The sequence below is a fragment of the Crocuta crocuta genome, unplaced genomic scaffold, assembly GCF_008692635.1.
Source record: "Crocuta crocuta isolate KB4526 unplaced genomic scaffold, BGI_CrCroc_1.0 scaffold174, whole genome shotgun sequence".
Classification (NCBI taxonomy): domain Eukaryota; kingdom Metazoa; phylum Chordata; class Mammalia; order Carnivora; family Hyaenidae; genus Crocuta; species Crocuta crocuta.
In genome coordinates, this window is record NW_027530330.1 from 3,127,083 (window position 1) to 3,143,092 (window position 16,010).

At 34.8% G+C, this 16,010-nt stretch overlaps 1 protein-coding gene across 3 annotated transcripts in view; it reads right to left on the minus strand.

Annotated features, from left to right (window-relative positions):
• Positions 1–6,663: 6,663 nt before the first annotated feature.
• Positions 6,664–16,010, minus strand: part of USP25 (ubiquitin specific peptidase 25) — a 122,334-nt gene continuing 112,987 nt past the window's right edge. For all 3 annotated transcript variants that reach the window (XM_077765646.1, XM_077765645.1, XM_077765648.1), the window contains 3 exons: positions 11,353–11,476; positions 7,586–7,781; positions 6,664–7,276 (listed from right to left, as the gene is read on the minus strand). In XM_077765646.1, the coding sequence (XP_077621772.1) occupies positions 7,104–7,276; positions 7,586–7,781; positions 11,353–11,476 (493 nt within the window). In that variant the 3' untranslated portion in view covers positions 6,664–7,103. The remainder of the gene's footprint in view (positions 7,277–7,585; positions 7,782–11,352; positions 11,477–16,010) is intronic.

The window sequence follows — 16,010 nt, forward strand, 5'->3', positions numbered from 1 at the left end:
AAAAAAAAAAAAAAAAAAAAAATGACTAGGTGGAAATGAATCTTTTCCACTACCGATTTTTAAAATAAAGCATAAATAGATCATTTAAAGGTTTCATTTGATGGAGTAGAGCAACATGATTTAAATCAGGATTAGTGCATTTTACTCTTAAGGTCCCAGAGATAGTCTACAAATGCATACCTGAATATTAGCGTTATAGAGATTAACATCTTTGGCTAAAAAGGGATTTTTAAAAGGAAACTAGTTTGTTCTTTACCTATTCTCTTTCAGCTCCAATTTTACCTTTCTATGCTTGATGCTGAGGTTGGGACTCCATAGACTGTATTTTCCTGACCCCCTTGACTGCTTCATGTCATTTAAGTTCTGCCAGTAAGTACTAGAGGGAAAGTAGAAGGTAAGAGGAAAATAAGATTAAAAAAAAAAAGAGGAAAATAAGATTTACTTCTTTATCTTTGCTTGCCAATCCTATTGTGTTGACCTAGTGTTAGTTGATTACAGTCTTTAACTACTTTCAGAACGTCTAGAACTATCTTCGCTGCACACCTTAGAACTAGCAAGAACAGTTAAGTGATGAACCGTCTCAGAAGTTCGTGCACCTGGCCCACAAGTACCCCTATTTTGGAGCTCCAAGATTCTGGTAACCTGTCTTCTCCTCTTTTGCTTTCTCACTCCTAGTAATAGTGGCTATGTCCTTTAGTTAGGACCTCTGGGTTGTCCTCTATGCCTCTACAACATTTCCTCTGTTGAAACACCTATGGTGAGCTCTCTTAGTTGAATACATGCTGCTAGAGCTGCTATCTGAAAAGCAGATGCCATAAAGTGGTTAATGATAGGATCAAGATAAAAAGACATAAATGTTAAAGACTAACTTTCTCAGGCTAACACACTTTAAAGGTGTTTGAATGTTCTCATGTTGTCAATTAAGGGAAATGTCCACATCAGCAAGGATCTTGGGCAGCTCTGTCCAATACAACTTTCTGTGATAATGGAAATGTCTAAAGCATGTTGTCCAATGTAGAGCAATGTGGCTAGTATGACTAAGTACTTTTAACTTTATTTGGTTTAAATAGCTATAAGTAGTGGTTATCATACCAAAAACGCAGGTCAAAGATGGCTGGATGGCCAGAGAACTGCAAGATTTCACCTCTATTAAGTTACCAGATAATTTAACAGGTGCGGAGTAAACAAAAGCAAGATACTAAAATTTCTCTCTAAAGGAGCTCTGTCCAGCAATGGAAGACAGACATGTAAAACCTCTTTGAAAGATTGTTCTCCAAACAGTGTAGAAGATTAACTGTAGGGGTAAGATCAAAGACAGAGAGGCCAATGTATCAACTGCATTTCAAGTAAAAGAAGAAAGGAAAGGAGAGGGGAGGTTAGGGGAGGGAGGGAAGGACAGGAAAGGGAGGCAGAAAGGGAGAGAGAAAGAAATGACAGACAGCCATTCAGGACCAAATCAGTTGTCCAAATGACAATGAGAGACCTCATCAACATTAGTAGTGAAGAAATGCATGGAAAGTACTAAAAGTTTTGCCCTGTTGACACTTGGCAATTAATGGAAAATAAAAATAGAAATGAGAATTATTCATCATGTCTGGATTATTGTATCATTCACCAGGGGACTATAAGAAAGTCAGGTTTGGGAAGAAGTGATGAATTCACTGTGGCATCTACAAAGCTTGACGTGCCAGTGAAACATCCAAGCCTGTAGGTTGACCAGACAACTGAAACATACATGGGTCTAAAATTCATGAAGTTGGTTTGGTTAGAAATTAGACACACAGACTTGTGAATCATCATCATGTAGGCAGTACAAGACAAATTAGTAGATTAAAACCATCCAGAAAAGGTCCAGAGTTAGAAGGGGGCCAACCACATAACCTTGACAGGACTCATATTTAATGAATAAGAAAAAAAAAGGAAATGCAAGTAGGAATGAAGGTAGCCCAAAGAAGCCTGTCTCAGGAAGGCAGAGTCTGAAAATCAGGAGTAACCGACAGTGACAAACTATAAAAAGGGCTGACAATTTTTTTTTAAAATATTTATTTATCTTAAGAAAGAAAGTGTGTGACTAGGGAAGGGGCAGAGAGAGAGAGAGAGAGAGAGATGGAAAATCCTTGTCAGCACAGAGGTTGGCATGGGGCTGGGAACTGATGACAAACCATGAGATCATCATGACCTGAGCCAAAATTAAGACTCAGACTCTGACTGAGCCACCCAGGTACCCATGGGCTGACAATTATTGAACACTTAGTATGTGGCTGCCATTTTCCAAGAGTTTTAAACCACTTAAACCATTTAAACTTTTAAAAGAATCCTATAATGTAGGTTATATTGTAATCCCATTTTACAGATGAAGAAACATAGCAAGGTACAGTAAAGCTCAAGAGTAACAGCTGTACAACAGTTAGCCCAGTATCCGGCCCTGGCAGTCTAGTTCTAGAGCCTGCAGTCATAACCACTCAGAAAAGAGAGGAAAGTTCAGAAAGCTGGGACTGAAAAACATTTTAGAATAGATTTAGGTAGAGCACATGCAAAAATGGGCATGCTCTATGGCTGAGGGGACCATTAGCAAAATTAAATCTCCTGCCTTTTCATGTGACCTACAAGAATGCAAAAAGCAAAAAGTCCCACCCTACTTTAGCCAGACTCCGTCTGTAAGATAAGTGCAGAGTTCATTCTTAGAAAAATGAAGTTGGGGAAACACCCACCGAATGTCCTCAAACTAGTTCTCACTTTAAAAATCTCTTAAAAATCTAATAAATATGACCTAGAAGGTTTTTCTATTTTTATTTAACATTTATTTCCTTTTGAGAGACAAAGAGAGACAGAGCTTGAGTGGGGGAGAGGGAGAGACACACACAAACAGAATCTGAAGCAGGCTCCAGGCTCTGAGCCGTCAGCACAGAGCCCGATGCCAGGGCTCAAACCCACCAACTATTAGATCATGACCCATGCTGAAGTTGGATGCCCAACTGACTGAGCCACCCAGGCATCCCTAGAAACCATTTTTAAAGAATACTCCTCATATGCTTTTGATGCACAGTCAGGTTTAAGAATACAAGATTTGAGGGGCGCCTGGGTGGCTTAGTCGGTTAAGCGTCCGACTTTCGCTTAGGTCATGATCTCGCGGTTCGTGGGTTCGAGCCCCGCGTCGGGCTGTGTGCTGACAGCTAGTTCAGAGCCTGGAGCCTGTTTCAGAGTCTGTGACTCCCTCTCTCTCTGACCCTCCCCTGTTCACGCTGTCTCTCTCCTAGAAATAAATAAAACGTTAAAAAAAAAAAGAATACAAGATTTGCTCCACATTATTGAAAAACTGAGAACCATTTGCGAAGGGACACACTGACTGTGCAGACTTTAGGCTAGTATAAGGACGAGTGAGCTTTCTGAATTCTACAGGATAGCAAATATGCCTCCCAAATAATGGATATACTTTTAACCATATAAGTACATTTTACACTACTTTGGGTTTTATATTTTTCTCATAACACTGGGCTATCAGTATCTATTTCCTTATTACATCTTGGTTAACTAACAATTAACTGTAAATGTATAGTTACGGAGGTTAAAAGTTGAAAGGTATCATACCCAATGGCCCCATTTTCTTGGTAAGGCAAAGGAAAAATCATCCTGTTTTATTGGAGCTGGCACTGAATACGAGGTTAAGAATGGTAGTGGTTTGAAATAGCTAGTGAGAAAAACCATATATAGAATTAATAAGAATGTTTGAAATTCTAATGTACATGTATGTGTGTATTCACTGTGTATTTCTCTCAATTAGGACTCAAATACTTTTATTATTAGTGTCACATTATTTATTATCTTATTATTGTCATTTCTAACAAGCCCATTAGAAAAAGAAGGAACTAAATAAAGGCCAGAAATACAGGAATGGGGAGGAAAAAGGATGGATGTAATAGATAACCCCTTCCCTTTCTGTTCCCCTCCCCAAAACCCCACCCTTATGTATATATACTGCATAACATTATCCAAACATGGAAAAATATGTGGCCCAAATGGCTGACAGTAGTTACTTCCAGGCTGGGGGCGGGATGGGGAATGGGAAATGAAAGTGGAGTAGGTATGAATAAAACCAAATTCATGGTATTGTTAGGTGAAATTGATGAAAAACCCCCCACATAATAAAGAGCAAATAAACATGGAGAATTTCATTCAGTCAGCAAAGATTTGTTCAATGAAAACAACTGGTTAGATGAATGCATGGTGAGCAATTCCTAACTTGGTTTCCTAGAACTTCCAAACAGTTTTTAGAATAAGGTGAAAGTAAAAGAAAAGAAGCAGATCTAACAGCAGAGCTATAGATTTTTGCATCATAATCCTGAGGTTAAAGGGAAGGGGCTAACAACCGTACTTTTGTATCTGGAAAGGAGGTACATAAAGTGGACCATCATACATTGTGGACTGAATCATATCACTGACCTCCAAAATCGTATTGAAGGTGCTACCCTCAATGTAATTGTATTTGGAGACAGGGTTTCTAAAAGAAGACTGAATGAGGTGGATGAGGTTATAAGGATGGGGGTCCTCGTCCAGTATGACTGGTGTCCTTAGAAGAGGAAGAGACACCAGAGATCTGCATGTACATAGAGAAAAGGCCATGTGAGGAAATGGCAAGAAGGCCACTGTCTGTAAGCCAAAGAGGGGAGCCTCAGGAGAAACTAAACGTGCCAACACATTGATCTTACACCTCTAGCCTCCAGAACGGTGAGAAAATAGATTTGTTTTATAAACTACCAACCCAGTTTGTACTGCTTTATTATGGCAGCCCTGAGACTAATATACATATTTGCATGAAGTTATCATGGGTACAACAAATGATATTTAATCTTCTTAATGATGTAAAATAACTTGAAAAATGATTACACAAGGGGATCCCTACTCACTGCCTGCAAGCACCTGTGTGACTGTACTTTTGGGGGATGGCAGGAATCAGAGGCAGAAGTCAACAACTATGAATCATAAAACAAAGACACTGAACTCTGGAGTATTAGTTATATGGGGAGAAAATTCACCTTGGTCTTAATTAACATAAAACTAAGAAAACAAATTTTTAGTTACTTCCTTAAAATTGCAAGTGAAGGGAATACTCACAAGTTTCTAACAAACAAGGGATCATAAGTAAAGGGAAATTAAACAGCATCAACAGAAGGTGCATAAAATGTTACCAATGGCTTTATTTAGTGCTGTGGTTCAAGATTAGACTAGATTGAAATTTATTGATACAAAAACAAGTTGTTTCCCTAGGTCTTGAAAAAGGTCACTTTTTAAAAGAGTACTTCAGATTCATTATCAAAAATGAATAAACTGGCTTTTAAGTAGAAAGCAAATACAAAAATAATACTTACCTTGAGCACAAGAGCCACATAGGATTCCCTGGATGTGCCTTGTGAAGGGAATAATTTCCGTATGGTGTTTGAGCACTTTGTGTCTCAGTGGTCAATTATACACGTAAACACAAACAACTTTACCATTATGGTAGAATGTTATAAAATACTGAAGATACTTTACAAATGTTCTGATGATACATATGGAGATTTTAAGCTTTGGACAGGACTTAAAAACCAATGTAGAATACCAATTCTGCTCATGAGCAGTAGAGAATTTAGAGTCTAAACCAAAACACATTTTGATAGCTACAACAGGCAAAATCTAACCTTAAAACAGAAATGGTACCAATTCTTTGCCATTAATACCTTAGTAGTGCACTGATATCTTGATAAGGGACAACATTATACAATAACTTAATATTTTCTTCTCCCTTCTCTATCTGGGATCTTTTATAAGAGGCACTTAAAAAGAGTCCTAGTTTTGGCGACGCTACAACAAACATACACAAAGTATAGTGATATATTTTACTATGCTAACAAAGTATCATTTATAAAGAAATTTTTATAAATTCAAAAATAGGTTATTGGTAACATGATTACCTTTAAAGCACTGATTTTCATTCACAATATTAATTACTTCATTTAATCTTAAACAGCAGTTCCATCTACAAAATGTTCTACAGTTTTTTCTTTTTGAAAAGGAGGAAAGTAAAAGCAGGTAAGATACTTGTAACTTCTAGTTCAACAATATCAACTTCATTTCACAGCATTAATTAGTAGAGAACATTTTCAATTAAAGTGGTATACAATTTACAAAAATAGAATGATTATATAATGCAAAACATTGTCCTCCATTATGAAGTGTGTGTGTGTGTGTGTGTGCGTGTGTGTATACACACATATACAGATTTCTTATAAGTTTCACTATTTAAATAGCCCTTATTCAAGTACTTTTTTCTGGTATCTCTTGAAATAATCACTTTGCTATTTGTAAATACATAAAAAAATAAAAGGTTAATCTAAGAAAAAGTTAAAAGTTTCAGTGTGGTTGACTTAAGTATCAGCCGCTTACTTCAGTGAAAACCTGATTTGAATTCAAAACAGGTTTAGGTGCCATATTAAGTAGAACAACTTAGTCAAAAATATAGACATATTTAAGTGTCAATAATTAGTTAGCTTCCAATGTGCTAACAGAGAAATTAAACGTTTGTATTAATCTACTCATCTATCCATCTAATCTTAATCCCCAGACAAAATTCATTTTTATATAACTAAAATGATACACTAATATACAATATACCTGCTTACAAACACATAGGTAGCCATAAATAAAACTTTATTCTTTAATTTCATTTACAAGCTACCAAGTATTATGTATCGTACACAGTGCTGAACACTTATGGTTGTAGTCATGGAAGGATCCAGACTGAATGGAAAGCTATAGATAAAGAAAAGATAAAAGCAAAGTAATACTGTAACAGAAAGGTGGCAAAAGCATAGTTTTGCCATAATGAAATCAAACAGATTTATAATTATACATGAGTTCTGGTTAAAACAAAGTCTGAGCGCCATGCGATTCTCAGCTTTATTGTTTGCAGTCTGTCTAAAGTCTGTATACTCATTTTGTCTTTTGCAGTTATTAAAATTAAAAAAGTTAAAAACTATAGCAGCAACAAGCAAACCCTGTGACAGGAAGGCAAGGGTTAAGAACTAAAAAAAAGTTTATACAGTGTGTTCAGGGAAAGTGTGTGCAGTTTATCTTCCATCAGCAGGAGTTCGACTGAGGGATAACATGATTCGGGCAAAGCGCTCACAGAGTTCATGTGTGGAATATGACGGTAACTTTGGGGGTTCGTGGAAACCTTTAATCTCAGTAGAACAATCAAGCAGTTTTGGCAGAAAATCCGTCAGCTTCTCTTGGAGGTTTGCTGTAAATACAAACAATTAGATATAGCTAAAGACAGAGAGGGAAAGAAATTATCATCCTCAACATGATTTATTAACTTAGAGTGTTCAATTAATGTTTCATTTTAAAATATGTAATTACCCTTTGGGGAAAAGAGATAAAATATAAGTGGCAAGGCAGTGTGCACAACTTGGTTTGTAAATAGGAAAAAAAAGGGAATGACATGAATGTAAAAATATTACAGAATATAAAAAACGACAATAATAATAACATCTAATTCCAACTGCTTTTAATCCCAGCTGAAGTGTCCACTAGCATTGTTTAAACTTACATTCCATTTCTTGCCCAAGATAGGAACACCACCGATTTCTCATGTCTTCCACAGCAAGAATATCTTTCTCTTCCATTTCATCCACCAATAACAAGGGCAAAAATGGGACAATAAACTCGTTCATGATGATCAAACCATTGTTTACTTCTCGATCCTCTCCAGATTCAAACAGCTCTGCAGCTTGCTCATTTAATTTCTTAATGCATTGAGAAAAAGAGAAAAGTTTTATTTTTGACTAAATAAAAATCCTGTGTCAATACTGACGATAACAGAAAAAGTATGTTCCCAAACAGTATTAGAACAAATGGCAATCAGGAAAAACAATCTCAATCTATTCTAGCATGAAGTCTCTTAGAAAAAGCTGACTTAGAAAAAGTCTCTTAGAAAAAAATAACAGAAACAAGAACAAAAAGAAGTACGGAAAATATTGTTGTCATGTGTTTAAAGTTCATGTTCAGCTTATAATACTCTCATTATCACTACAGGGACCATATTTTATTCTCCAGAGGTGAATTTTCCCCAATTCTAAAATTTTGTACGCCACCAAAGTAATTTAAAAAAAAAAAAATCCAGATTCCATATTAGCTTTGAAAAACACTTTATCATCTTCTCCATAAATGCCAAGTGAAAACATACTGTTGTATTTCTTGAACGTAAAATTTACAAGTAATCAATTAATTCATTATTCCTTCAAAAAATTCTTACTGAGTACATGCGATATGCCAGAAACTATTCTGATTAATAAGGACAACTCTCACGGAGTTTACAATTTGGTACAAAGATTAGCAAACTTTTTTTTTTTTAATGTTTATTTATTTTTGAGATAGAGAGTGACAGAGCTTGAGGTGAGGAGAGGTCGCAAGAGAGGGAGACACAGAATAGGAAGCAGGCTCCAGGCTCTGAGCTGTCTGCACAGAGCCGACATGGGGCTCGAACCCTCGAAATGTGAGATCATGGCCTGAGCCAAAGTCGGACGCTTAACCCACTGAGCCACCCAGGTGCACCTAGCAAATTTCTGTAGAGGACAAGATAGGAAATATGTTATATAGGCTTTGATGGCCACATAGTTTCTGTTTTAACTACTAAATTCTTTCATTGTTACATAAAGGCAGCCATACATAATATGAAAATGAGAGGGTATGACTATGTTTCAATAAAACTTTATTTATAAAAACAAGTGGTAGGCTAGAGCACAGGCCAGTTGTGCTGATCCCGGATAGCAGAGGATGGATTCATGAGATAATAAATACAGACATAAGAAATAGATTAGGTATTACAGGTATAATAAGAGCTATAATATTTAAGGGTTTAGGTGAAATCTTAACATTTAGAGCATGATAGATATGATTCTAAAATATTAACAGTGTTAAGCTGAATTCCAAAATAAAAATTATATTATTTCTCATGTTTATATCATTCTTGTGTAATTTGTATTTTGACTCTGTAGAGAGGCTTATGCTAGTAGTCTAACCCATCCACTAAGCAGTGGCTTGAGCAAATAAGTAATCTCTTAGCTTCAGTTTCTTCATATGAAAAATTAAATGTCACTTTTCCTAGACAGTGGTTGAGAGGATTAAACAAGAGAAGCCTCTAAGTATCTATTACAATTTTTACATTATGCATTCAAACACATGATAGTTATTACTATTCTGAAATTTAATGTTAAGTTGTCTGGAAACAACCTAAACATAGTACACCCAAAGTCAACCTTATTCATCGTCGTAGATTCCACAAGCCGAACACAAAACTAAAAAGCCAGGCAGTTTTGACAATCCTATTTCCTTCTTTCTCCTCATCTAATAGTTACCAAGTCCCTTGATTTCACTTCTTTCACCATCGTCTATGCACTCTTCTTCACATCCACTGTACTTCTGTCTTAGTTGAGGCTCTCTCCCTTCTTCCCTCTCTAGGGAAGAATTCAATCTCTACTCCTTTCCCGTCCACCATCTAGTATACTATAGCCAGATTTATTTTCCTGAAAATAAACTTGCCAAGCCAAACCTACTAAAACTTACAGCGGTACAAACTCATTAGAATGCTGCATAAGCTTCTACAGAGGCTGACATCAACAGGTACTGCTACAAGCTTCATCACTGCCACCTAACTCTGCTCCTCAGGATCTATTTTCATTTTCTGTTGTATACTTTCCAGGTCTTTTCATATGGTGTCCCTTTGGCTAGAACATTTTTCTCCCGTCTCTACAAGGCATAAAAATCCAATTTGTCTATCAAGATCCAAACCAGTGTTCAACTTATCTCTTAAGGTTCTCCTTGACAACTACAGGCATATTATTTTGCATATTTCTCATAAGTCACTTAAACTGGAATATAAAAATCATTTATGTACAGACTGAGTTCTTGGAGGACAGCAAATAAACAGGCCTTAACTGTCTTTGTATCTCTCAAATCTGACACTCAGCAAATACTCAAAATGAAAAACCCTGAAAGGAACACTAAAATAATCCTCATGTGGTATCATTTAAATCCCTAGGTAAAACACCAAAGTAAGTGTGACTGGGTGACCATAATAACATGGGGAGAAACATTCTACCACTTTTTTCATGTTTTAAAATAACCATCAAGTTTTGGCTATGTTTATATTTAAAATAGCTTTCCTAAATTATTGCCAAATCCCAAGGCTTCAATGTTTTTACATTAAAAATTGCTTTAGTTCATTCAATATATAAATACATACAATTCTGTATTTTTTAAGCTAAAATATATACAACTCAGGTTTTCCTTCTTTGGGATTGATGAAAAACCTCTGAAACTGGCCAGATAAGGAACTATTCTCAATGGATACAAATCACTAACAATTCAAGTTTTAAAATATACTCAAATGCAATAATAGCACCTAAGAGAAAAACAGTAAGATCATCATCATCTAATATTCCCATTTGAAAATTCTAAAGACATATTAAGACTGTAATTAGCTTGTATTATGTAATTCTGCAAAAAAAAAAAAAAAAATTATCAGCACACCACTTAAAGTTTTTTAAAGTACACTTAAACCATGTAACTTATATAGGCTGAAAAATCATATAGTCTTGAATACCTTTATGTGTGTGTGTGTATACACATATATTTCTTCTTATATAGGAAAAATGCAACTTAGGTGTTCATAACATATAACAGAGTGATGTTAATAGTTAACTATGAATGAAATTCAAGCTGACTACAGAAATATTAACAAGGTACTCCAGACATCTAGAAATTAATCTGGTGCAAAAAACTGTTAAACACACTTTTTAAATTTTATGTAACAACAGTAATATTTCTGCACGTACTGAAAATATTTGAGGAAAAAAGCTACCAATGACTAGGTGGGAAAAAGAAAAGAATACTGTATTACAATGAATTGTCTGACACTATGTACACCAAATCTATTACTGTATTTAAACAAATTCAGACCAATCTATTATTTTTCTGGAATAATAATTCCTTATAGCCTGTGCAGCTCCTTTCTCTCACCAAAAAAAGGAATAGTAGAATAATGAAGAAACAGAAATATAAAAGTTTAATTATTTTGATCCTATATTAAGAACATTTCCGGGTATGACCTGCAATAGTCAGGATCAATAAAGAGAAAAGATAATAAAGAATTGAGTGCATTCTTGCATCTTAAGGGATTATACCCAGATTGTAGCCATCATCGTGATGCTTTCCCCATCAGAGTATACAGTCAATCGCTTACATAGGAGTATGGAAAATCTGTTCAGTATTAGACCAAATAATAAAGTAAACATGACCTATGTGCATTCAACTTACTAGTAAACATTCTCTTCTATAATGTGATATCAATTCTTCATCATGTCCTCTATATCGGCCTTTGGACAAGAGTTCTTTGTTATTCTGATAAGCGCAGATAAGGAACAGCAAGGAATCTATATAACTTAAAAATTAAAAGAAACACAAAGCATTAGTATTTCATCTTTGTAAAAAAAGTCAACTACAATTATTAAATATTTAAGAATTATTTAATTTTGACTATCCAGAACAGTACAATAAATACATGCTCTAAAAGCCTGAGAGCATCATTTTAGCAACAGCCACATCTGAGACGAGGAGATAGTTATATCATTAAGTAAAAAAACAAAAACAAAAAATGGACCTAGGCTAGAGGCACCTGGGTCGCTCAATCAGCTAAACGTCCAACTGCAGCTTAGGTCATGATCTCACGGTGTGTGAGTTTGAGACCTGTGTCAGACCCTGTGCTGACAGCTCAGAGCCTGGAGCCTGCTTTAGATTCTGTGTCTCCCTTTCTCTGTCCCTCCCCACTCATACTCTGTCTCTCTCTTAAAAATAAACAAACATTAAAAAAAAATTTTTTTTAATGGAGCTAGGAATTAAGAAAACAGTGGGAGGAAAAAGCCCATAATTGTCGATTTCAGACAGTTCCTGTCTCCTGGTTCCCTGATGTTTTCCATTTAGACTTTTTTTTTTTAACAACATAATATCATTTTTGTTTGAAGAAAAGATCGGATTACTTTGTTTCTTTGTCACAAACATCATCTGTTTCACTCAGTGACTATTCAGGTATCTTTCCATATGCATCCATGATTCTCAACGTGGAGTATAACGTAATCAGTACAGGGGAGAATATCCAAAAGAAATGGGGAAGTAGAAATGGAAAAAAAAATGCTTATAAATCTGAAAACTCTAGTGGAACACACACACAAAAAAGAGCATAGAACATAACAGCTCGCAGTTAGGTCTTTATAAAAAGTGTTAACATAAGTAATATTAATAAGTTACATTAATAGAAGTCTAAATGTTACGAAGTTCAAACTAGGTTTTAAAAAGGGAGGGGGTAGAAATGTTTGAGGATTCTATTTACCTCTAACACAGTTATCCTCTCTCAATATGGTGTAAGAAATAAATACAGCTATATATTTGTATGATTGAAATATGAACGATATTAAGATGTCTCCTTTGTGTCAGTTTTCCAGTTACAACATACTTTCTTATAGATTAATTCAGAAAAATGTAACATCCTAGAAGGTGAAATATTATAAAGAAACACTTTTAAAACTCTAGGTTACACTAAGTTTTTATTATTTAATTTCATGTGCTTAAATATAAACCAATTCTGTACTTTGAATATAAATGTAGAATTGGAAATTAAATGTACACATTAATGGCCTCTTAAATGACACACCTGAAACTATTTCATAAACAGTAAGTTATTTCATACTTTTTTGAAAAGTCTTCTCCCAGGAATTTGTTTTTGAGAACACTTAAGAATATGGGATTTTAGGGGCACCTGGGTGGTTCAGTTGGTTAAGCGTCCAACTTCGGCTCAGGTTATGATCTCGGTTCGTGGGTTCGAGCCCCGCACTGGGCTCTGTGCTGACAGCTAGCTCAGAGCCTGGAGCCTGTTTCAGATTCTGTGTCTCCCTCTCTCTCCGGCCCTCCCCTGCTCATGCTGTCTCTCTCTCAGAAATAAATAAAAAACATTAAAACAAAAAGAATATGGGATTTTATTCTGAAGTAATATAAACATAACCTCAGCTAAAGGTTTTTTGTTTTATTTATGAAAGAAAAAAAGGGAGTGATAATAGCATTAAATATTGTTTTATGCCACTAAATTAAGGTAGTCTGCTGGCACACCTGCTTTTCTGTTACAGTTATTAAGTTTCCTATTAAAACGTCTCAGTGAATGACATTCATATCTGGCCTTCAAGACCTGAGTCACCTCTCTAAGAATAGCTCTGAAACCATGGCCTTGTTCCAATTTTCTACTGAAGTACACAATTTCCATATTTTATCAACCCTTCAAGTGCTTACAAACATTATCTTCAAATATATGCCTTGTTGATCTAGATACTCTGTTCAATTATAAGCTCACATGACTATTTTTCTCGGAAATATTAATCTTAGCTATCTTAATGTGAACTTGAATATTCCCATTAAAGAAATATGACTGTGACCTAAATAAAATAACTCATAAAATGTAGCTACTAATCAAAAAAGCTTTCTGTTTCAGTGGCCAAAGTGAATTATCTTATAAATTACATGACGATTTAACTTGTGTCCGAGTATTAATGTTATTTCTTAATTTGGTGTGACTTTTGAACTTTTTGAAGGGTCGGGTCTATGCTGCCTGACAGAGTAGCCACTACCACAGGTGGTTGGCTACGGAATGTTCAAAATGTGGCTAGTGTGACTAAGAAACTAGAATTTTAGGTTTAAAATTCTTAATTAAATATAAATTTTCTCATATGGCTGGTGGCAACCAGGACAGACAGTTCTAGATGCACAGCTCTAGAAATAATGGTCCGTGTTGTCTTTTAAAAACAAAACTGTATCAACACTGCAGTGAAGGTTTCCTCTTCATTATATAAAACCAGCAAAGAGAAGAAAGAAAAGAAGGAATTCAATAACCCTTTTTATTGAATACATTATTACAGAGTATTGAAAATATAGCATTTTCTTTTAAGATCTTTGTCATTTGGTTGAATGACTTTAGTGTGGTCTTAAAACATAAGACTTTAGTTATCTCTCTGTTTTCCATTAACAGTATATTTATACTTTCAAATAGGAAGTTCATAGATGATACAAAGCAGATTTTTGTCCCAGAGTCAATTGTTTATTTTCAAATATCTTAAATTTCAGAAAAACTTTTGTTACTGTAAAGATTCAAAATAAATGACTGAATAGTTTTTTAATTTTTTTTGAAATAGGGCAATTGCATTTGAGCATTAAATTTGTTAATTGGTTATTTTCATAATGTTTCTGGAGTATTAATTTTTCACTTCCTTGAGCCTATCAAACTATGTTATTACCAGATTGAGTCGAGGCTTGAAAATATGCTTCACTTTATTGATTAGATCAAGTCTATTATTCATTTGAATTTTCAGTTCATTAGAGTATTCTGTCTTTGACAATTTCTTCTTTGTATTTGTTGCCTTTTATTTCCTTTATAACGGATTTCTATGTTTAAGTACTCTTAATGCTGCCTTTTCAAGGTTAATTTGGGTATAATTAGTGATTAGACTTTGTATAACTTAATAATTTTTTATCTATTGACTTTAGACTTCTGTATGAGACTGGAAGTAAAAAAATCTGAGAAAAATGCCTGCTGGTTCTCAGTATACTTGTCCTACTCATAAGTCTACAGTTGTAAACTAATATTAGATACACAATTATTAAATGAAATGAAGTTATGTGGATTCCATTCCCTCTATTCCCTTTTCTCAAAAACAAACCAAAAAAACTCATTTGTTTCATTTCTCTATTGCCTGACAGAAACATTCTTAAGAAATCTGGGGGACAACTTGTGGTTTATTTTATTCTAAACATACTTCTACCGATTTAAAAATATGACTTATGTTGGGGCACCTGGGTGGCTTAGACGGTTAAGTATCCAAGTTTGGCTCAAGTTATCAAGATCTTGTGGTCTGTGAGTTCGAGCCCCGCGTCCAGCTCTGTGCTGACATCTCAGAGCCTGGAACCTGCTTCAGATTCTGTGTCTCCGCCCTCTGCCCCTCCCATGCTCATGCTCTGTGTCTCTCTGTCTCTCAATAATAAACATTAAAAAATTTTTTTTGGGAATAGACTTATGTTTATATATTGGAGTTGAAATAGAAACTTTAATACAGGTTAGATTATGACATTTTACAAATGCTCTCTAGAGAAACTAACTCTAAAACTAGTTTCATAGGTGAATAGGGCTCAATTTCAACTCCTTTTACCTTTCTAGTTTTTAGTTTATATCAACTCAGTTTAAATAACTTTGCAGGGCCCTACAAATTAATAATCCACCTAAGTATATATTATATATGTTATATTTGTGTGTGTATATATAGTCTTTCTAAGAAAAATCACTAGTCAAGTACAATAATATTAAAGGGCATGAATTAAGAAATATGTGAATAAGTAAGTGCAAACAAGTGAATAATGTGTAAGTATATAAATCAATATCCTTTGTTCTTAATAATAAATATTAGCATTTAAGTACTAGAAACTTCTTTAAAACCATCTGTACTTTAAATGAAAAATAATCTAAAATGTGTCTGCAGTCATAATACTTAGAAGACAGCTGATCAATTTTCTATAGCTATATATTTTTTTAATAGTAACAACTTTGGACAAAGAAACATATTAGAAACACTGTCCCTGCTTTGAAGTCAAGATTAGACTCAGAAAGAATAGGAAAAAGGCTGGAGACTCAAGGCAGATATTACGGAATACAAAGAATTCCGTGCGTCGGGCTACCAGCTTGCTTGGTCGCCAGCAAACTTCTAGGCTTTAATCTAATCCTATTCATCCTCAACTTCAACTTACTATTTGAGAGCTAATACAAACAAAGACACTAAACCCAACCTTAGAGAGTTAATTGCAAATGGAAAGTATGTGGGGTATATGGAAACTTCCTGTACCAACTATATAATTTCTCTATAAATCTAAAACTTCTAAAATTAAAA